The 23,241-nt window shown below is 40.4% G+C and overlaps 1 protein-coding gene across 1 annotated transcript in view; it reads left to right on the top strand.

Annotated features, from left to right (window-relative positions):
* Positions 1-13,218, top strand: part of shisa9a (shisa family member 9a) — a 93,254-nt gene extending 80,036 nt beyond the window's left edge. Inside the window, exons 4-5 of the mRNA XM_041816425.1 lie at positions 12,185-12,491; positions 12,618-13,218. Of these exons, the coding sequence (XP_041672359.1) occupies positions 12,185-12,491; positions 12,618-13,218 (908 nt within the window). The remainder of the gene's footprint in view (positions 1-12,184; positions 12,492-12,617) is intronic.
* The last annotated feature ends 10,023 nt before the right edge of the window (positions 13,219-23,241 follow it).

A 23,241-nucleotide genomic window follows, 5' to 3' on the forward strand; every position in this document is an offset into this window, starting at 1 on the left:
TTGAGGTCAGGACTGCTGGCAGGCCATTCTGTCCTCTCAATTCCCAAATTCTGGAGGTAATATCTGATAAATCCAGCTGTGTGGGGGCAAGCTTTGTCATCTCAGAGGGCAGAGTTCAGTCTCAGACTGTGGAGATAGCGGACTGTCTCTGGTTGCAGAATCTCATCTTGATATCACTCTGCATTGTGATTACCTCCAATGGTGATCACCAGGTACCTGATTTTTTATGGGCTTGACCCACATACTCAGCTCTGCTGCTCATTCCACAAATGCACTTCCTTACAAATGTGGCTTCATCTTAAAGGGAAATAAACAGGTTTTCCAACAGTATAAGATTTATTGCCTAGAAGCATTTTTACAACAGAAAATAATCCACCAAAAAATTGTCCATACATTTTGTTCTAAATTAGTTGTGGTCATACTTTCTCTTTTTTCTGCTTAGTCCAGTAGTAACTTCGTCCACCAGTAATCTCAACTTGTTACGCCAGTTATTGCTTAAGTTAGTTAATCATCTGGATTATGTTTTGGAATAAAAAGGAGGCTTAATAACCTCAACCACTGACCCCAAAAAATCTAGTCAATTGGTCCTTCAGTTAGGGGGGAAACTTGTGCACAGTTTGAAGAAAATCTGTCTTAGTATTCTTAAGATATGTTGGCCATAATATTTGCCAGGATAGACTTGTGTGGGGGTGTATATGGAAGCTAACTGAAACACCAAGGCTCTGCCCTGGTTATTATTGCAATAATGTAGTAATTTCTCAAGAATAAAGTGGTAATTACCTTGTGATAAGTTAGCACTTTACCAGTTAATAACTTGGTGATATAAGGGAACTGTTTACCTAGGAATAGGGTATTAATTATCAATTAATTCCTCGTAATATTGTGGCAATTCTCCTGTAATAAGGTAGTGATTTACCCAAACCCTCCTGTAATTGGTTGGTATTTTACACCAACCCTAAGCCTCTTAGCCTAACCCTAACCCATGTAATATTGTGGCAACTGTCTTGTAATTAGGTGGTATTTTACCCTAACCCTAACCCTAACCCTAACTTTCATCCATGTAGCAATTCTCATGTTATACGTTGGTATTTTACCCATCTTAGCTTAGCCCTAACCCTTATAATATTGTGGCAATTCTCCTGTAATTAGGTAGTAATTTACCTTAAACCTCTTAGCCTAACCCTAACTCATGTAATATAGTGGCTATTGTCTTGTAATAAGGTAGTGATTTACCCAAACCCTCCTGTAACTAGGTGGTATTTTACACTAACCCTAAACCTCTTAGCCTAACCCTAACCCATGTAATATTGTGGTAATTGTCTTGTAATTAGGTGGTATTTTACCCTAACCCTAACCCTCTTAGCCTTGACCCTACCTCCATAAAATTATGGCAGTCATTTTGTAGTTAGGTGGTAATTTACCCTAACCCTCTTAGCCTAACCATAGCCCTTGTAATATTGTGGCAATTGTCCTGTAATTAGGTGGTATTTTACCCAGTAATGTAGGTATTTAGGTATAAGATTATAATCATTTTGAAATAAGTTGCTTGATACTTGAGGTAATTTCTTTGTTTTGGTACACCCAATCAAAGTGAGTCCTTCCTGAAAGTAATTGTGAGGGTTAGAGTTGGGGTTAGGGGGTTAGGGTTAGGGTAAAATACCACCTAATTACAAGAGAATTGTCACAATACAACAAGGAGTTATTTGATGATTAATGCATTTTTACTAGGCAAGTACTTCCTTAATATTACTGAGTTCTTATTTGGTAAATTGTCAAATCATAACAAGGTAAGAATTACCTTATTCTAGAGAAATTGCTCAATAATGACCACATTATTATAAAATTACTAGGTATTTAGGGCCCACTGAAAAAAACCTTTACCAAGTTTTTGTGTCCAGTAGGTCTTTAATTCTGGCTGATTGAATTCCATTGTCAGTGTTTTATGTTTCAAATTAAAAGGGAAACAAAAGCATCAATGCGTACCAAATCCCAGGATAACAGTCACAGAAATGTACCAGGCAAAATGTTCTCTGTGATTGTTATTCTGTGGCTCTGCAGGTTGATTTTTATAATGCACTGACATGTTGTGAAAGCCGTGACTGCCTGGAGGGAATAAAATCAATCTAAAAAGCTGTGGTTGGCTTGGAAAAATGGTTGGAAGGCTCGGCAGAGTGCACACTTTTTCAACTTAATGGGATAAAATGTGCAAAACTACCAGTGAGGTTGTGTTACAAAGAGGTGAATTTGGACATTTGGGCTTAAAGGAAGCTCTCCTTGCAGAGATTAAATTGGGGTCCAGGTAGAGAAAACAGTGAAACCTTTTATCACAGGCCGAACTCACCTCTTCTTGGCTTTTTTTATATGAAAAATGGTCCTCATCTTTGCTTAACTACCTCTCCAAGACCATTTCCTTTCCCTTTTGTTTGCTCTTCCAACATTTATTGTCTTGGCTCATTTTTTTCTCACTCTGATTTTCCCTCTTCATCTCCTTTCCTCCCACGTCTACCTGTTTCCCATCTTCTTCTTTCCTTCTCATATCGACACCTTTTATCATCTGCTTCCACCCTCTCCAATGCATTTCCCTCACCTTTTCTGTTTCACTTCCATTGTCTCCCCTCTTCCCACACAAACCACGTCATCCTACACCCTCCCACCCTTCAATCCATCTCGCTCCATATTGCTCCTTAAAGAATCATTGGACAGCTAATCTCCATCCTCCCTTATAGCAGGTCATATCTGATTCCATTTCTGTAATTGAAGGCAGCCCTCCCCTTCACCCCTCCACCCCTGGGCTAACACTTGACTGACAGATTCCCATTCCACAAGTGGTATTCAAAGAGGCTTCTATGAAGAGATTGGAAACCTGTCCGGAGATATATACAGCACAGGAAACCCGGGATATATGAAGGAATGTGCCATTACCGTGGATCAGATGATAGAAACGTCACACATAAACACACTGTGAGAAATGTTTGTGTACGGTGCACGAAAAGGAGAGGCAGAATGACAGCAAACAAATTCAAAACACCCTTTCTAACTCTCTATGGAATCACCTCTCTGTGCTCTGCTAATCTTCAGAAACATAAATTGACTTTACTTCTTCTATTCTTCACAATGTCTTGTGTTCTTTTGCTGCCTGTCGCCCTTCTGAGAAATAGAACCAAGACTTAGACCAGCACCCCCTTAATCGCCTTTCCTCCCCCATTTCTTTAATTGCTTCTGCCACTTTCCCAGTGGTCTAGCGTCCGGCTGATAAGCCACACTTCTGTCAATCAATAGCCATCTCCTCTGTCCCCCTGTGCATCTATATAAGGTTACTTTATCGAACTCTTACTGAAACCGAGGCAAAAAACAACTAATAAAGCTCCCTGGGTCCAAACCTGTAGCTCAACTCTGAGCTAAATCAGGCTCCGTCATGAACAATTATGGCCCATGTTGAATGCACACATGCTAATTAAACTAGCTTGTTAGTTTGTGTCCCACAGATAGTCCACACAGTTAATTATTTTTTTGACATCTTTTAGCTAACAAGTATCTAGAACTCAAGCACATACAAATGCAACAGATTTGAAGCAGATTAAACAAGCTAGTCTCCAAAAGTTGTCATTTATAGCTGGTGCTGCTGTTGCTGTTCCTACATCCAGGTCTGATTACTGCCAGATCACTTCAATAGAACCTGTCTGACAAAATGAAGGAGGCTAAAAGACTTCAAAAAGCAACGCATCATGCTGCGATCTTAAAGCTTGCACTGCTTGCACAACTAAAGGTAACAAACCCACTCCTAAGACTGCAGGGATTATGGCAATGGGTGAATTAGTATAGTAAAGTATACCTTTAAGGAATTCACAAATGAGAAACAAAGTTACTGACGTCAATCAGTTTGGAAAGGGTTACTAAGCCATTTTAAAGCTTGGTACTCCAGCAAACCACGTTGAGAGCCGTTATCCACAAATGAAGAAAACTTGTAGCAGAGGTGAACCTTCCCAAGAGAGGCCGGCCTAACAAAATAACTCCAAGAATGCATCAGTGACTCATCCAGGAGGTCATAAAAGAACCAAGAACAACATCTGAAGACCTGTAGAGTTCAAGAATCCCCACAACAACAAATGACTGGATAAAAAAAAAAGTTACTTAGGCATTTACTAAACAACACTTGGACTTTGACTAACAAAATATGAGCAAGGAAAGGCCATCAGTGTTTGCTTTTAAGTTTTTAGGTATTTTTTATGGAAAGTTGGGGAATTTATATGTACATATTTGCAAATATTGGAGTTTTTTGTGGGGGTGAAATTGACAACGAATTTTCCTGGAAATTTTAGGGAATTTGTTTGGCTGTTTAAAGAATTTCTGTCATTTTTCATGGAATTTTGGGGAATGTTTTTCTACAAATGTTCAGTGTTTTGAATGGAATTTTGTGGAACTTTTTTTGTAATGTACTACTACTACTACTTTTTTTACTACTTTTTACTGCCTGGATACCCCAAACAACTGAACAACTGGCCAAAACATGTGCTCAAAAACCTTTCCAGTGCAGAAACAGGACCTTTAATAAATTTGTGGGCATACATTTTGGTAAAAGCTAATTCCTCTTCAAAGACAAGGCTTTTCCCACTTCTCCCAAATAAGCGTCCAAAAATAAAAATGCATTACAAACAAAAAGCTCAGGTTTTAGGAGATCTTTTGGCCCCAAGACTTGTCCTGTTATATCTGGTGTAAAACTAACGCAGCATTTTATAAAGAGAACATCATACCAACAGTTAAACATGGTGGTGGCAGTGTGATAGTCTGGGGATGCTTTGCTGCTTCAGGGCCAGGATGACTTGCTGTAGCTGATGGAACCATGAATTCTGCTCTCTACAAGAAAATCCTGACGGAGAATGTCCAGCAATCGGTTTCTGACCTCAAGCTCAAGCACACTTGAATTAAGCAGCAGGACAATGATCCGAAACACTCCAGCAAGTCCACCTCTGAATGGCAAAAAAAGAAAAACGAAGGTTTTGGAGTGGCCAAGACAAAGTCTGGCCTAAAGGGCAGAAAGAGGATGTTGGTGCCTGCTCCTTTGCTGCACTTTCCATGGTTTTATGATTCCACACCTCCCTCACAGTAGCATTATTGCACTGTTTAGTATTCAAGACCAGAACTAAGCTTAAGTAAATGATCTTCATCTGTTTGAAGTTATTAAGAATGTAAAGTTTTTTGGGGACATGGAGATTATATTCGTAGGTCTATATCCCCACACCTCATCTGATAGTTCTTCTTCTTTAATCCTCTTTGCATACAAATGAGTTTCAAAAATTAAACAGGAGAAGGAATATTCAGTCTGTTTGGCTTATTAATGTGGATTTAACAAGGTAAACTGATTTATTAAGGGAACTTCACAAAAGCAGAGTCTAAAACTACAAGCACATCAGTTCTTAAGATGATGCTAGAGCTCAACAACATGCTTATTTTTAGAAGCTTAAATGTTTCCATGTTCATCACCTTATGTGTCATGTCATTCATACTGTAAATGGTTAAAGGTCAAAATTTGTGGCTTTGATTTAAAATTAAAACCCTTAGAAGACCAACAGTAATTGCATATTTACAATTAATTTTATGCTAATAATAATAATAATAATAATATCTTGAATTTATATAGCGCCTTTCAAGAAACCCAAGGACGCTTTACAGGAACACATATACATGGACAAACTATGTGAGGGGTAGGATGAGTGTAAGGGGTGGTTTAGTGATAATGATAATAGTGAATAATTCTTAAGATTATTTGGCATCCGCCAAATTATTGGACTGACCCCAGACAATGACGTTGCCATTCCCAACATGATGGCAAAAATGACCATAACATGTCACATACTCTGACGCTTTATAATGAGCATAAGCAGTTTGCATCCTTATCTCAAAATAGACCATTTTATATGCCACATTAAGCAATAGTTCAGCCCGTTTGCCTGATAATACTGTAGGCTATTTCTAGCAGAGATAGTGGTTGATTTACCACAGGGAGCAGCTTCAGATTTTATCGCAGGAGGTGCAGTATGTTTCTTTATTTTAGACCTTCCTTTCTAAGGATTACGACCATTCAACTGTATAGAATGTATGCTTTTTTTGTGTAAAAGCCCTCAGACAGCCTTAAGTCCACAGTTTAACTCCTGACTCCAAGCAGGGACTTTTGGATGTTCTTGGATGAGGTGGTGGGAAATGAGATCCAGCCTTTTACTGCGCTGATACACAAACATGGACCATGGAAATGGCTATGGAAAAGAAAAGCATCAACCATTATAATCGTCTAAGACTACAAATGTATCTTGACTAGGGCTGCCACTAACAATTATTTTAATAATCGATAAATCAGCCATATTTTTTTTTCCAAATTATCAATAAGGTTTTTGTTAGAGATTTTTTTTTGCCTTAGCCCACCCCTTTCCTTTAAGATCCTACTGATGACAATAGGATCTCTGCAGATGATGTCACGCAGCAGTGGAGAACTCCCACTGGGGGGCAAGTACTGATTTCTGCATAGAAATGTTTCCAAAGGCCATGTTTTGAGCTGCTTATGACTATGCCAAATACTCAAAGTGCAATATTAAAAATATTCCTAATTCTTCAACTACTTTTGTGTCCTGAAAGTAGTGAAATATTCTGGCACAAATAAAATGTTAAAAACAAAAAAGAAAGTCTGGATTAGTGGTGTCACACCCAGCTTGTGTATGGTCCATTTCCACAGAGTGATCCGGGTTGGTTCGGTCCAGTTTTGCCGTGTTTTGGCACATTAAACTCTGGTCTTACCCGTGCCTCTGCAGCTGATGTCCACCAGGCCTTTCTTGCTGTGACGGAAAATCCATCTCTTTTAATAGATCCAGATTATTTGGCTCAGCTCAGTAGAGCTAGCTGTTTGGCTCCCTGTGGATTAAATAACGATAAAGGATGGCAGAAAGAAAACTGGCACTCAGACAGGAGCTAGCTACCATGGTTCACATTAAAGAGCCGTTTCGTAGCATAGGCTTGTTCGGCAGTGGCACATGATTTCTCAGTCGCTTACCCCACAAGGTTTATTCAGTTGATAGTACATCACTGTTTCAATTAAAGCACATTTTCTGATGAAATGAGATTTTTTTTATTTGTTAAAGGGGCTCAGCTAGCCTCAGTACAAGACTCCTCAAGACTCTTGTCTCCGTTCATCTGGATATATGACGCTAGACGCCAGGAGTGTAGGACTGAGTAAAATGTTACATTGATCACCCACACGCCAGGTAAATTGGTCAAAGTGAAGAAAAGAATCCCTTTGCTTTTAAGACAATAAATCCAGGCAAGACAAAATGGTTAAAAATAGTTTAGGGCTTGAAGTGTTAAGTGGAGAAAATATGACAAAGTGCCCTCTAAAGCAAAATATCTCTGATATTGATATTCATATTTATTCATATTTATTTTGCAGGAAAGTTAATAAATTCTGATTGTTTTCTTGAGATCTCACTTATTTATCCTGTTATCTTGGATGGAAATATTTTATGGAAAGTTAGTTTTCATATGATAATATTTACATGTCTTGTCATCTTTCAAAAGAAAAACAAAAACAACCAAAATATGTTTTAACGGTAAAACATGGTGAAATGAAAAGTTTGCATGCATGTCTTCCCAAAGCCAGTCTATTTGTTCAGTCTTTTTTTTTTTTTTTTTTTTTTTATGTGGTCCTTCCAAGGAACTGGTATTTCAGACTATTATTAAAGAGATTAGTCTATCCTACATCCGGAACGATTGTGCAATTCTACTGCAAATACTAAGGCTCTGTTTGTCATTTGATTTAAATGTAGTAAATGTGATTATTGCGAGTCTTATGTATTATTTTATATCTATCAGAAGCCCCAAGCTAAAATGAATCAAAATTGCATTATGGTAAATTCTGTCTTTTGAACAGTTTTTTACTTTTGGCTCGTAAATTCTATAAACGATTGCAATGAAACTTGATTTTCAAGATCCTAACACAATGTTAAATGTTAAAATAGTAAATTATTTTAGGTTTAAAAGACTTAAAAACATGTATTTTTCTTTGTATTATATGATGACCTGACTGCCTAATAAAAAGCAGACTGACAGATATGAGGTCTTAATGTTATTTCCACTGGGAGACTTCAGAGACGCAATGCATGATTTGATTTCCTCATGCATAATATGTGTTAGTCTCAGCGGGATGCTGGCCTTTCTCTAGCACATGCATGCAAAGTCCCCAACACTGAGTAACAGTGCTGCTTTTCATTTCCACTCACGTACACCTCTGGATGCGCGCACAGTCGAGCTGACTGCCGCCGGATTGATTCACCTGTCGCCTGAGCAAGTTTGATCCCCAGGGGCGGTCTAGAGACGACTCAGCTGGTGAGGCGCTGCTCTGCCTCCGCACCCCTCCTCGCTTAAAAAAACACCCCCTCTGCCATCCTCTCGCTGGTTCGCTCGCTCGTTTCTCTTCCCCGTTCACAGAGCGATAAACTAGATTTATAGTTACAGCTGCTCAGCAAACTCACTGAGTGTGTTAACTTTATCTTCAAGGACGCTGAGGCAACAAGGGCTAAAGAGTAATGACTCGTCTGTGAATCAGGGCTTGACAGAGAAAAAGGTTGTGTATCGTGGTTATAAGAGAAACTGTAGCTTGGTGACAGTGATGGACAGGAAACACCTGACTGCTCTGAGGCTAAAGAAACATTCAGATAGAAGGAGGAGAAGAAGGGGCTAGACCCAGATATAACATGAGGCTGTCATTCTGTGCTGATTCATGATGACGATGGAAACGCACATGCTTTGGGGAAGACATTTTTATTTGGTCAGGCATGTCTACCTTCTTTTAATGTGTGTTTTGGAGTCAGAGATGATCACATTTGGATGAAAGGTGGAGCTGAATAGGAGCAATGATTGTCACATACTAAGGCCTGAGGACACTCTTCAATTTTGTGTGGCTAGAGACAAATCTCTATACTCCTCTGCCCTGGACTCTAAGAAATTCTTCTAAAAAGTACATTCCATCCACCTTGTAACCCAAAAATTAACAAGTGATCAAAATTACACAAAAGATCTTGGACAGACCAACCCATTCACCCTTGCTTTTAACCAAACTTCACAGTAGAAATCATAGTTAGCTGGCAACACAATGAAAAGGAATCACTTCCTGTTTAAGGCTGACACATTAGTAGACCCCAGGTAAACAGACACCTGCATAAAAAGTTGTAATGTAAATGACAGGGGTGTAGTAGCATTTGTATGTGTCCCAAAGCAGTTTTGATGGTATTGTTTGGTACATAGTCGTACAATGAAAACATCTAAATAGAAAAAAGGAAAAAAAAAACATACAAGAGAAAAAGTTATAAGCAGTAGCAGAAAGCAAGAAGATGCAGCGGAGCAATAAGACTTACTTGCTTCTTATCCCTCTCTTTACCTTTCCAATCCACTCTTAAAAATCCTCTTTGAATGATCATGAGACGGTTGAAGACATTGTCAGTGCTAAATCATTTTAAGGCAGCATGCTGATAAATGATAGCAGAGGAGCCCAGCTGTTATGTAGGGAAGGAGCTCAAGCCTTGCCACAACATGCCTTCCCATGGTCCATTACTGGCTTACACCAGTTTTAGTTTAGCACAAATAGCCAAGACAGTCTGGCTGCAGACTGTAGACGGCCCCTCTCACAGACCATTAATCTGAAGCGCCTTCTCTTCCAACACGGAAGAGCCATAATTTCAATTCAACTGCATTCATACAGAACGTCATGCACAAGCATTCATGAAAAACCTGCACTGCAAGCATACAGACTAAGCAACGTAACATAAATAAAACAGAAAAAAGTCAGAGGTCTAACCCAGGGGTAAGTTATGAAGTAGATATGCAAACAGTGGCTCACTTAAGCTACATTAGCTTTAGCTAAACCTAGCATAGCTACACTAGCTATGTCATTAACGTTTTTGCTTAAGCTATTGTAGCTAAGTTAGCTTTAGCAAACGTATCAACACATAATATAGCTACAGCTAATGTAGTTAAGTAAGCTACATAGCTACGTACATGACTATGTAGCTAACTTTAACTTAGTATCTTCATTGGTATAGATATCCATGAGCTTTTTGAGCTTCATGGATAGCTATGTACACAGCTATGTTATCTACATAGCCTATGCAGCTAACAGAGCAACATCAGTTGCATTTGCTACATTAGTATGTTTTTATGGAAGACAAGCTTTTCCTGTAAATGGGCTGTTTACTCAGCTTTATGAAATGTTTTGTAATCAGGTTTTTTGCCGATCAGGTTTTAACTTTTAACTTCTGGTATTCTTACCTTTACCATGATCCTGATCCTAACCTAACCAAAAGTTTAATCTGATTTTATTTAGTTTTAGCATGTGTGTCTGTTCTTACGGATGCAACATCTCAGATTAATGGTCTGCAAGAGAGCCGTCTGACAGCTGAGAGCCAGACCTCTCTCGGCTGCACAAATTTTATTAGCTGTATTTCCTTTTTTTTTTTTCTCATTTGACATCAGGGTTTATTGATTTCTGTGTTTCTCTTGCTTTTGCGTTGTTTGACTATTACCAGCTTAAAATAACAGTACCCAGTGGTGTAATTCAGGAAATATGCAGGTATACAGCATGTACCCACTTATTTTTTGTCTCCATAGAGAATACCCACTTCTTAATGCCCTTTGATACTCACTGATCAGTAGTAAGCAGCATTCTTTGGACAGCAAAGGCATGACCTGCCTTACTCTGCCTCTAATTGGCTAGGACTCATTGTAGACTTTGTAAGTTGGATGGGTAAAAACATCAGGGTCAGTTATTCAATGGCAGAATGAGAGGAATCATACTTTGCCATTGCAACGGGACATCTAATGGTGCAAAAAGAGCTGCTGGTGGGCTTCTTTCTTCAAAATTTAAAATTTCAAAATGATCCATACTACCAAGCAGCAGCAGTTAAGGGTCAATGTGAATGGTAGGCCCCACTACACCACTGTCTATGACATTTATTACTGTCCAGCCACCACAATCATGTGGGGACAAATAGGTCGCACTTGAACTAATATGTTGTGGCCTTGGATCGCCAATAGGGTCAAGCCAATTTTGTACTTCGCTTCAAGGAGGGCCCTAACCCATTTTCAAAGAATTGGATGAGTATTTCTTGTCCATTTATGTTTTTCTCCATGTGGTACACAACAAAGACCCTCTGAAAAGCTCACTATGAGCTGTTAAAGCCCAGTTAACCCAGTTATGACTCATGCTGGCTGCACTCTGATGTGTTGAATGGGGAAATGCACCTGCTAACCAAAAAGCGTCACTTCTGGATCTTTAGGAACTCAAGTCTTCAGCCCTACATTCAGTAATATTCAACAAACCTGATTCATATCAGTGGAAAATTTTGACATAGTCCTCTGGTTGTTGGTATATACTTTATATTTTAAACATAATTAATTCTGAAGACACTTTAAAACCAAACATATGTATCTGAAATCATACCTCTGGATTTCCATTTGCACTCACCAGTCTGTTTAAAGTCTTGTTTTCTTTCTACATTTCCTGGTGGAAAAGCATGTGATGTCAGATGCACGACAGTCAAATAGTCAAAGTGAATGTTTTCATGCTCTCACATCTTTCAGAAATGTGTCTTTTCTTGTCAAAGTATGCACCTTCCTTCCACACAAAAATGTGATATTTTTCAGGAGGAAAAGAGATGGAAGAGGCGAATTGGAGGAGACATTTTGGGCTTTCCTTTTGATTTGACTCCCCCATCTGCACAACAGGCCACTACATGCAGGCGTTTACAGTAGCCCTGACACTGTGTGGTCAGTTACAGCAGATGAGGATGCACTAATGTGACTAACAAAGTCAAAGTTTATGGGTTGGTTATTTGACCTTTGAGGATTGTGGGAGTAGATAAGGATAGGATGTATTTTATCCAAACTGCTGCCTGAGTGTAAGAGTGAGAGTATGCACTTGAGTTTTAGTATTTTATGAGTCATTCTTACAATAGTTTTTTGTTTCTGTTCCACAGCGGCAAAACAGATGAGCTGTGGGTATTGTTTTTCACAACTGATAGTCCAAAAAGAACAAACTCAATTAGATATCAAAACATTTATCCTAAGGTTTCAGCTGTGTGTCTTAGCAGCTCTTTTGGTTCCACTAAACATTTTCATTAGTGTTGTTTTTTTTTCTATCCCTTGCCAGCTGCCAAGTACAACGGTGAAATCTACAAGCGTCGGCTGATGGTGGAGCTGCCAACCAAGGGTGGACTTCCTCTCCAACCCATGGGCAACTCAAGACCCACCATGGGCACCATGGGCACCATTGGCACCATGGGCACCATATCATCGATGACTCCACAGATGACTACAAACCCCATGGCTTCCAATCCAATGACCTCAAACACTCTGAATCCAGCCATCACCGGGATGCCCTCCATGACACCAATGGCGTCCATGATACCCATGACTTCTATGACGCCCATGACCTCCATGACTCCCATGACCTCTATGACTCCCATGACCTCCATGACTCCTATGCCTTCCATGACTCCCATGACCTCAATGACTCCCATGACCTCTTTGACGCCTATGGCCTCCATGGCACCCATGACCTCCATGACGCCCATGACTTCCCATGCACCAATGGCCTCCATGACCCCCATGACCTCCCTGGGTCCACTGACTCCTGAGCCAGTGGCCACCTATGTCACCGAGATGCCCAGGGTCTCAACCCTCCCAACAGAACGTCACCTTGCTAGTGGAGGGGGAGGAGCAGGAGGACTCAAGTCGAATGGCCAGAAACACAAAGGCAGTCATGGCCACATTGCCCACAGCTCCCACAGCTCTCACACTCACACTCACAGCCACAGTAGCAAGCCGCCAGGACTCAGAGCTACCTCCCTGGCTCACATGGCGGGGACCATGCCAGGTGGCACATCCCTGGGTATCTCCAGGACGTCCAACGCCGCCATTGGTGCAAGTTCAGCTACAATGGGCCGCCAGTTGGCGTACAGCTCTAATACAATTGCGACGGGGCATGGGACGGGGCTTGGGCTAAAGGGTTGGGATGGGACTGAGACAGTGGGTCGAAGGAAGACTTACGGGCACAAGAGGCCTCAGTGTACCGTGCTGGAGCCCAACCAGCTCCATGGCACCAGAGTCCACAGCCACAGCCAACACTTCCTCCCCACACAGCCCTACTTTGTGACCAACAGCAAGACAGAAGTGACTGTGTGAGAGAGGAAGAAAGGGAGAAAAGTAGGGGGAATGAATGCATGAAGAAAGCTGGCACAAGTAATCTCTGAGTTGAGACACCGACTCATTGAGAGGTCAAAGGTGCAGATCTATGTATGTTTGTGTGGCTCATTGGCAAACTGGTGGGACAGTAACACAGTGTCTGAGTGGTTCTCGTTTCACAGAGTTCACCAATCAAATCACTGAAAGAACCTTTGTAATCAAGAGGAAGGCGTTCATGATGATGGCGCCTGGAACCATTACTTCAAGGAGCCTACAGAGCAGTATGTCTGTACCCATTTGGGGATATTAGTGTTCTTTCACAGCTAATATCAACCCAGTTATGGTGACAATACTTGAGCATAACAAGGCAACTACACAGAGGCAACTACACACAGGTGGACTTTACAAACCCAGCCGGAGAAGCAATATAAGGGATCAAGTGTAAAGTATCATAAGGAAGAAGAACAAGCAACAAAGCTTGCAACAGGAGTTGTGCTCATCTAACCAACAAAGCATTGGATTGTTTGGAAGATATTACATTCCCTTACGATTAAACCCCTTAATCTCCTGAGGGCTTTGAAACAGACACACATGATGAGGGCGCTGGGTGTTGGACTGCTGACCTGCGGGGGCTTTGTACTGCGGCTATTCAGAAGCGCCTTCATAAGCGCCGCAGCTGAAGCTGAAGGTCACCCTTTTCCACACGGCTCCAGCACAGAGAATGGAGGCTGTCACACTGGCATTGTTCTCTTCTGATCTCGTCTGTGTGGTGACAGCTGGCCCAGAGGAGGGATAAGGAGGCAGGGAGGCAGCATCTGGATGATGCTAGGCGGAGGATCCTCAGCGCATGATCCTCGTTCACACAAATCCGTTCATTCATGCACATGCAGTCACATGGAAAGACATAGTCTGAAACATATACTTTAGAAAAACACATGTCGGGGTTTGACTGTGTGTTTTATGAGAGGGGTGTCAATAATTTTACAGAATAGCTGATATAACTTTAAGAACTTGGCTCCGTACTTGCATAATTTATATAAGTCAAACTAGGACATCACAACATACTTTGAAACATTCAGATAAGGCTCCCTGTAAAAAATAGCTTTTATGAAAGGCAGCTAAGACAGAATCCCTACATTTCCAGTCACTGACAGGGTATGAAAAAGAAATTGTTTCAATTAGAAATCTACCAAATGGCAGAAAAGTTTAATGATCTGGGAAATAGTGTATAGCTTTTTTTGTCTGCAGATACGTTAGGATGAGGGAATTGCTCATTGAATGTTAAAGGTATAAAATGCGACTTACAAAGTAGAGGTACTGCAAAGGTGTCCCATTTTAGCACCAGTCTTTTCAGACCAAACCCCCAAAACAAAGGCAACCGATGGAGGCATAAAAATTCCAAGCAAAAATTGATATAATTTATGCTCCATTCCAAGCAAAATCTGTTTTCATACCAGGCTGTGAACATGTTTATTTCTTTTCTTAATGGGCATTTAACATGGGATGTGTATGGGACCTCTATGGAAAGTGTAGTCCACATTGCCTTCATTTTTCAACACAGGAGGCAGGCGCAACCTCCTTGAGTGGGCGAGGTCGTCTTGTGTCCCCCACATGGTAGTTGGACAGGGAAAAATATGTATAAATCATTTCTGTACATCTGAGCAAAAGAGCTGAAGAAAATGCTCTCCTGTGAATGTGAACACAGTGCTGAGAACAACAAACCTATTACACTGTAAAACCGACAAATGAAAGGTACTCAAAATATTAGTTGAAACTGATTACGTCAAAGTTTTTAAGGAGTGGACATACATTTTGAGAAGCCTCAACTTGAAATATATAATTAACACAACAATCCCCGCTGTACGGTGGCCCTGAAGGCTAACAGGATTAATATTTGAAAAGTGCAAAATATATTTCACAAAAACAAAAATACATTTTACAAAATACAAAAATATTTTACAAAACACAAATACATTTCACAAAATATTTTGTGAAATGTATTTGTGTTTTGTGAAATTTATGTTGCACTTTTGAAATATTAATCCTGTTGGCCTTCAGGGCTACTGTACAGATGACTGAGAAGAACTCAAAACATCAGAGCCAACTGATTACATAAAAATTTTAAGTGAGTTTGTTTAGTAGCAGGTATTTGGCCAATTTAAGTTATATCAACCTTATTGTACTCGTACATTATTGTTGGGTTATATCCAACTCAAAACAACATTTTTAAGTATTTTTCATAAAGCTACATGTTCTTTATCGACTGCAATTTTGTTGTTATTTCTATTACATACTTCAATCTTGAACATTTATCAGAATCAGCTTCATTGGCAAAGTATGCTTACGCAATTCTAGTTAGCTTTGCTCTCAGTGTACAGGAATAAACATTAGATGTCACTCAGGATAGGCCAACTTAAGTGGCAACAAGTGACAACACTGAACCAGGACGTCCTCGTTCCTCATGTTCATTATACCATCCACAGTAGTCTGTGGTTGGTCCCCACAGGTGGAATTGCTCTCAGTCAGTAACTTCACTCATGGTGCAAAAGTGTCTATTGCTCCAAGGCATTCTGGGAAAACTCTTAACTTGTAAAATAACTTGAGTGCAGTTACAAAAAATGATTAAAGTAATTGAGTGCCCTTTATTTAAAACTAAAAAAATGTGTCCTATCAATTCATAAAAATAGAACGGAATTAATTGTTTTTGATTTTAATATAACCACAACTCATTTTCTAAACAACCTCCAACTGTTCGGTCTTACAGTGAAAGACTGAAGGGTGCACTGCTTATCTGTGTCATGTTGACGATGGTTCAGTCAGGACTTACCTAACTGAGTCGATAACTTCACTCATGCTGCAATAGGGTCTAATGCCCAAAGGCATTCTAGGAAAATTATGCAGCTTAAGGTATGATTGTCAAATAATTTGAGTACAATGACAAAAAAAATACTTTAAATGACTGAGTAATGTTTTCCTAAAACCTTAAAAATGTTCAGTCAACTCAGAAATATAGAGATGAAATAGCTTTTTCTACTCTTAAATTAACATAGCCACTGTTTGGGCTTACAGTGCAGCTTTTAGACATGTTTAGTTCTTTTGTTAATGGACATTTTAACATTGAATGGGGACTGTCAATGTTTCAGCAGGCAGCCTCAGGTGTACTGGAGGCACCGCAGTCTTTTCCACATTGCCTTTCATTTATTTACACAAGAGGTTGCTGCAACCTCCTTGAGTTCATAAGTGTTTCTCTCTCAACATTTATGAAACATGCTCGAGCATCTGAGCAAAAGAAACCAAGGAAAATGTTTTTTTTTTCTGTGAATGTGGACATGGTGCTGAGAACAACAAACCCAGTAGGTCCTACCTTGAACTTTTTAGGAGGTCATTATTCCATAGCACAAGTGCTTGGATGTATCTGAAATCTGCTGTATTCACATTAAAAAGTTGCATATTATACTTTTAACCTTGAGCCAGAAATCATTTAGCTTAGCTTAGCAAGTAAACTGGAAATTAAGAAGTGAATATCTAGTCTGGTTTTGTCAAATAGTTTGTCAGATATGCCAAGCAAAAAAAAAACCTTGAACCATTCCTTTGACAGAATACATACAGTGAGCAAAAAATAGAACATGAAATGTAACTGTCGTTAGGAAATGGCCTTGATTATATCCGAGATGGATAATGGCTTATTTAATGAAAAATATGTCTTATATAACTGTTAGTTTAAGGTTAAGTTAGACAGCACAGACTCTGTAAAGTAAGTGTAAATTTAGCAAATATATTCCTAACTTATTTCATAAGATGGACCAAATGTAAGCTCTGGCTACTCAACATTTTATGTATGCACAGTTTATTGCATAAGATGTTATACTTCACTAGTTCTAGACAAAAGCAAGAAACTACTGTGAAAGTGGGTGTAACAGGATTAAAAAATACCACGTTTTATGCAGATGTAGAGTACGCTGCCACAAGAAACTAGGCTTGATTAGATCACTCACTGTACTCAAGCTGAAAAAACACATCACAACCAGCAGAAAAAAAAATAAAAACTATCTGGGTTACATGACTCAAACGTAAAAATAAATCCTTAAGTCTGACAAATAGGCCACATCTTCTAAGGGCTGCTCAGAGCCTGCTTGCTTATTGTGTAATGTGAGACTTATTAGCAGCTGCAGCCACAGTTTCGACCTTGTTATCTAAAGTGCTGCTTCCACCTCTAAGACTCGCCGCAAACTTGCTATTAGGATTCATTCTTATGTAATCAGACTGTGATCAGACAATGCTTATGAGTATGTGAGTGCAGCCAAGATACAGTGAGGACAGAGTATGATTGGGTTGTGGTGGTAATCAGAGAGGAATTTTGCATTAGTGTAACACCAATTATGTGTGGCGAAATTGTGTGCAGCAGAGGCAGAAATGGAATACTTATAAATGCAGATTTGCATTTGCAGATCAAGCAACATAAGAGCAAGCAGGCATGTAAATATGAGCGGAAGAGGTGCACACGACAATCTGTGTAGAAAGAAAAGATTTCATGCGCTCCATGCAGATCAGGAAGCTGCAGCATCTAAATGAAAACCCGGATGAGCATGAGACAACAGGGTCAGTGGAAGCAGATTCTTCCACCTCACGCTGTGGAACCCCCCCCCCCCCCACTGCTGTTAGGGTCACACAACTGGAAGACCAAAGTAAAGGCACGGAACAGGATTTAAGAAGTCATCAGAGCAGTAAAATGTGTCACCTATACACCTGCAGCTAACACAAGCACACACAACAACACACAACACACTACAGGGTGGACTCCCTCTGCTCCCACAGTGCCAAGCGGCAGGCGTCATCACAGCAGGGAGACAAAGAGTCAGTACTGTTACTTTGCCTGTTGTACATGAAAGACTGTGAAACTCCAGACCTTGGCCCTTTGTAGCGAACACGGACATTATGCTTTTTATATATAAAGATATAAATAGCCTTTCTCTTTCTTTTCATTGTTTCTTCACTTCTTTTCCGCTCCCTCCATGCCTGAATGGAAGACCTTCAGAGCAGAAATATCTGCAGGAAACAAAAGTGGGACTGTGATGGATCTGTTCTTTGATGGTGGAGTGCAGTCATGATGAGACAGTGAATAATAATAATTCACCCCCACCTTGGAAAGGCGTGATTGGTTTCCCTCTTTGCATTGTTCTAGAAGAAAACTGAGGTTTGATTGATTCTGTGTGCCAAAAAATGTAATTCAGTTTGCAATTTTGTACCAATTTATGTCCTGTTGAACACTGCACACATTTCACTCTAACTTTTTCCACGTTTGTGTGCGTGTGAATCCAACTCCAAGCAAACAAAGCAAACAAAGTGATTATATATAAATGGAGTTAAAATCCCGTAAACCTCTTTGCATCCGATGGAATCCTTTTGCAAGTTTTCCTCCCTTCCTCTGTTTATCTTTTGACAGCTGCTGGTTTTGTTTGTATCAGAGTTGAGAAGCAGGTCATCGCTCCCTTAGGATGTGCATTATCAGAACCAATTGACTTAATCCTGCAAGGTGGATATGCAGTCATATAAACCCTCCTTGCCACCCCTGCATGGCTCCATCCTTAAAGTGCATCCAGTGCTGCAAAAGCAGCCACTGGAACAATTGGAAAGCAGGCAGCACGGCGGAGATAGCTGGTAAACAACAACATTAAAAAAAAAAAAACAGTCATCCCTAACAGCCTAAATAAACCTGGTGGAAAGCAGGGAAAAGGCAACGCTGGGCGGGTCACGGTTGACAGGGTCAAGGCCACAGATGAGTGGCTTCAGGAGGCATTCATGTCTGACATTTCTCATCACACGAGTCACTCAGACAAAAAATGCCACAGCAGAGACAAAAGGACACAGGTGGTCCGCGGGCTAAAACAGCCAGCTTAGTAACACAGCCAACGGGCGCTCTGAAACACAGTTCTCATCATTTCTTGACAAGGCATTCAGAAAGATTCATGTTTTTCTACATTTTGACAGCACTATTTGATGATAAAATGTTCTTTTTATTAGTACTGGCTGAACACAGAGTTACAAATAAGGCACTCAGTACACTGAGTGGCTGATAGGCGGCTGCGAATTCTGCCCGTTCCGATGAAAGAAGTAAATATGCATTAGCCTATATTAAATTTGTCTCACTTTGGAGTGCTTTTGTACTTTGAAGGACAAATTTATAGACTACAGGCAGTTGTTTTTGTCTTTCAGAACCCTCAATAAGCTTAAAGTTATTTGGGTTTTATTGATAAAGTTTCAGGTTCTGCAGCCCTTTCTTTTTTAAGGCTGTATCTTCTGTCAGGGAGGAACGCCTTTTACCAGATAAACAGCTTTTTCCTCCCTTTTAGATCAACTTTAATGTGCATAAACAGGGTATGGTATGAATCACCACAATATCATCGACACAAATATATATATGCATGTATTTAGCTCATAAAATGATATTACATTTGTTTCCTTGATGGGCAGCCGCAACCGTGTTTTTCAAATATGTTTGCATTGTTCAAGACCTAACCCCTTAAATCAAGAGGAGTTCCATGAGACTGAGGTCATTTGCCTTTTTTTTGTTAACCCATGGCAGCTTTTATGTCACCTTTTTGGCTCTCTTGCTATTGAAAATACTTTGGCTTCCTCTGCTCCTCACTTAAATCTAAGAGAGAGGTGTTTAGGTGGGAGGGCGGCACGGTTGCAAGACTGTTGTCCTTATTTGTTAACCAACATCTGGCATTCTGTCATCTTCTTTGGCTGTCTCGTTATTTAACTACTTGTAGCTTCCTCTGCTCCTCACTTAAATCTAAGTGAGAGCTGTTTTGGTGAGATGGCAGCATGTTTGCACATTGGTTACAATAAGAAAGTTCCTTGTTCAAATCCAAGCCCTAATTCTCCACAGCTGTCTTTCTGTCATCCTTTTTGGCTGTCTTGCTATTCAAATTAAGTACATTCCATGGCTTTCTCTGCTCCTCACCTAAATCCGAGTGAGAGCTGTCTTGGTGGGAGGGCATCATAGTTGCTTTGTGGTTACAGAAAGAACATTCCTGGTTCGAATCCCAGCCCTGATTCCTTTCAACCAGAGTGGTTCCATGGAACTCAGGTCATTTTGCCCTTTTTTGTTAACCGACAGCTGCCTTTCTGTTATCTTCTTTGGCTGCCTTGCTATTCAAGTACATGCCATGGCTCCCTCTGCTCCTCACTTAAATCTCATTAAGAGCTGTTTGGTGGGAGGGCAGCATGGTTGCTCGCTGGCTACAATAAGAAAGTGTTTGGTTCAGTTGCCAGCCTTTATTCCTTTAAACCAGAGTGGTTCCATGAGACTGAGGTCATTTACTCTTTTTTTGTTAACCGATAGCTGCCTTTCTGTCATCTTCTTTGGCTGCTTTGCTATTCAAATACATGCTGTGGCCTCCTCTGCTCCTCACTTAAATCCAAGTGTGAGCTATTTTGGTGAAAGGGCAGCTAGGTTACTCAGTGGTTTTATAAGACTGAGGTTGTTTCACCTATTTTGTTAACCAGTGGCTGCTCTTCTGTCTTTGGCTTTTCCAGCTATTCAAATAAAGTACTTGGAGTCAGCTCCTCACTTAAATCCAATTGAGAGCTGCTTTGGTGGGAGCACTGTTGGCTGGTGGTTGCAGTAAGTATACTCCTGGTTTTAATCCCAGCTAAACAGGGCCATATGTTCTCCATGCATAAGTGGGCTCTCTCCTGGTAGTGTTCGTCCAGGCATGCCAAGGAGTCAAGCTGCCAGATCAGCTGATCTCATGCAAGTCCTCAATAGCTGACGGCCAACTCTGTAAGGTCGCCATTGTTTAATCGCACTCATGCTGCCGTATTTAAACTGCTCTAGCCTAGCTACGCTTTGCTGCTTCCTCTGCAAACTGCTTTTTGCAACTCTCCTCCACCCCAGCTCCTCCTTTATTCTACAAATTACTTAATGTCATTCTGTTGTTACTGGAGCCTGCTCTGCTCTGGGTTTTTTGCTGCTTCTCTCCCTGCCTTAGGCTTCTCTTGTAGGCACAGGAAAGGCAGGAACATGTTGCTGTTGTTGGGCCAGAAATGTATGTCTCCAAAATCCCAATTTTTCAGGGAATGAAAGAAATATTGTATTTCTCAGTAAGTTTAATGCTGAATGGTCATAGTAATCATCTTTTTGACACTTTTTACTTCTTTGAAATTGGTTAAATCCCACTGACAGATGTAAAGGGTAACCATTAGGTGATGAAGGCCATGGGTCACTGGTCTAATAAAGTTCCCTGGATTACATGTGTAGCTGGAGTTTTCTAATTTATATAGGAGGTTTCCTGCCACAGCTGCCAAGTGCTTGCTCATCATGGATTAATATTGGGCCTCTTTTATTTCAGTCTACATATTCTGCATAAAAAGAAGCAGCAGTCTGGTTTTATTCATAGTACGACATGGTTCTCTTGTGCCTCAATGGGCATTGGCTGATTAGAAGAAGGCGCTCTGCATGGAGAGTTAATCAGGTGGAACGCAATCTGCCGTGATGCCACAAAAGCGAAACCTTTTGGCAATCATCAAACATCAGTTTTCGTTTAATTAATGTCTTTAAACAGATATCTGCATTCAAGTGCAGTCAAATATCCCCACTTAGACATTCTCATGTTGCTCCTGCAACAGCCAGTTTTGGCAGGAAGTTCTGTATCACTAATCCATGGCTAAACCAAGAGTTTCCCATCACTCAGAGAGAGCAGAGAATGGTTTAGTGACAGCCAATGGGATTTGATCTCTCTAAAGATTATTATGAAACAAAAACGACAGAAGAAGACAAAACATGATGAGTTAGACTGCAGATGACTGTGTCACTATGCAAAATAAATCTAAAGGACGAGTAGATTATTTTTCTGTTACTTGGTGGTGTAACTAGGTCTTTCACAACCACCAGGTCACTCTCATTACAGTAATCTTTCAGTGTAGTATTACTGACCAACAACCTATCACAGAACTGCCTATAAGTCGCACACAGTGTTCAACCATTCAGGTCCTGATTGCCCCATAGGTGCACTTCCTGTCATTAATCTGACAATTCTTTCTTTCCTTCTGTGTGAATAGAAGGTAAATGACAATTAGAGGTGCAATTGGCCTGACTATAAGAATCAGACCCAGGTCAGCGGTTCACTGGAATAATGATCAGCTATAGAGGCAGGAGTGGGAATCAAAGCCAGTCAGCCATGCAGCTTAGAGTAATGGGTTTTCTGCTGAATATGCTTTGGCCTTTTTCAATATTTTTTCCAAAGTTTACACATCTCGTCAATATGTCTTGTTGCTTAGTTCAAAAAAAATTTCCTCAGGACAAAATGCTAAATTGAGACATTTTACAAGCCTATGATCTTTTTGAATCACTCTGCCATGAAATTAAAGATTAACTACAATAACCAACCACAAAGAACTTTGAGTACATGCTGACCCAAACTGATGTCTTGGGGAATGTCTTATTTGGCCCCAGTATCCCCTTTCTAATATGAAATGATGACCAATCCCAGCCATCTTTGGCCATGTCAATGAGTCACCAGCATGCCATCAATGGTGGTCCATTTGCATTTGCAACATCCCTAATGCATTAACTTTTCCCTGAAACCAAACATTTTCCCTGTATTGCCTGAGCTGTCAAAATGCAAGAATCATAGCCTCATAACATCCATTGTGGGTTTTCTCAAAAGCTTAGGCTGTAGTTTTGAGTCTTGTCAAATAAGGGTGTAAAAAACTGAGATTTCAACTTGAATGAAATGTCTCGAAACAAGATAGGGAGGCAAGCACCTTGCAAACTTGACTCAACCACCTACCCGCTAACAGAAACGTATTGAAGAGTACAAGAAGTGTCAAACCTGAAGAGTAAAAAGTTGATACTGCCAGCCCACACAATCTTTTCTGAGAGACAGAAAGAGGCAGGTGACTGAGCGAGAGAGAGAAGTAGTAGTAGAAGTGTGACTGGGACAGGAATCAAGGGAATGTGGTGCAGCTTCTTCTCTCTGGATTTAGCTGAAAGAGAGAGAAAGAGAGCAAGCGAGT

Source organism: Cheilinus undulatus, linkage group 20 (genome assembly GCF_018320785.1).
Source record: "Cheilinus undulatus linkage group 20, ASM1832078v1, whole genome shotgun sequence".
Classification (NCBI taxonomy): domain Eukaryota; kingdom Metazoa; phylum Chordata; class Actinopteri; order Labriformes; family Labridae; genus Cheilinus; species Cheilinus undulatus.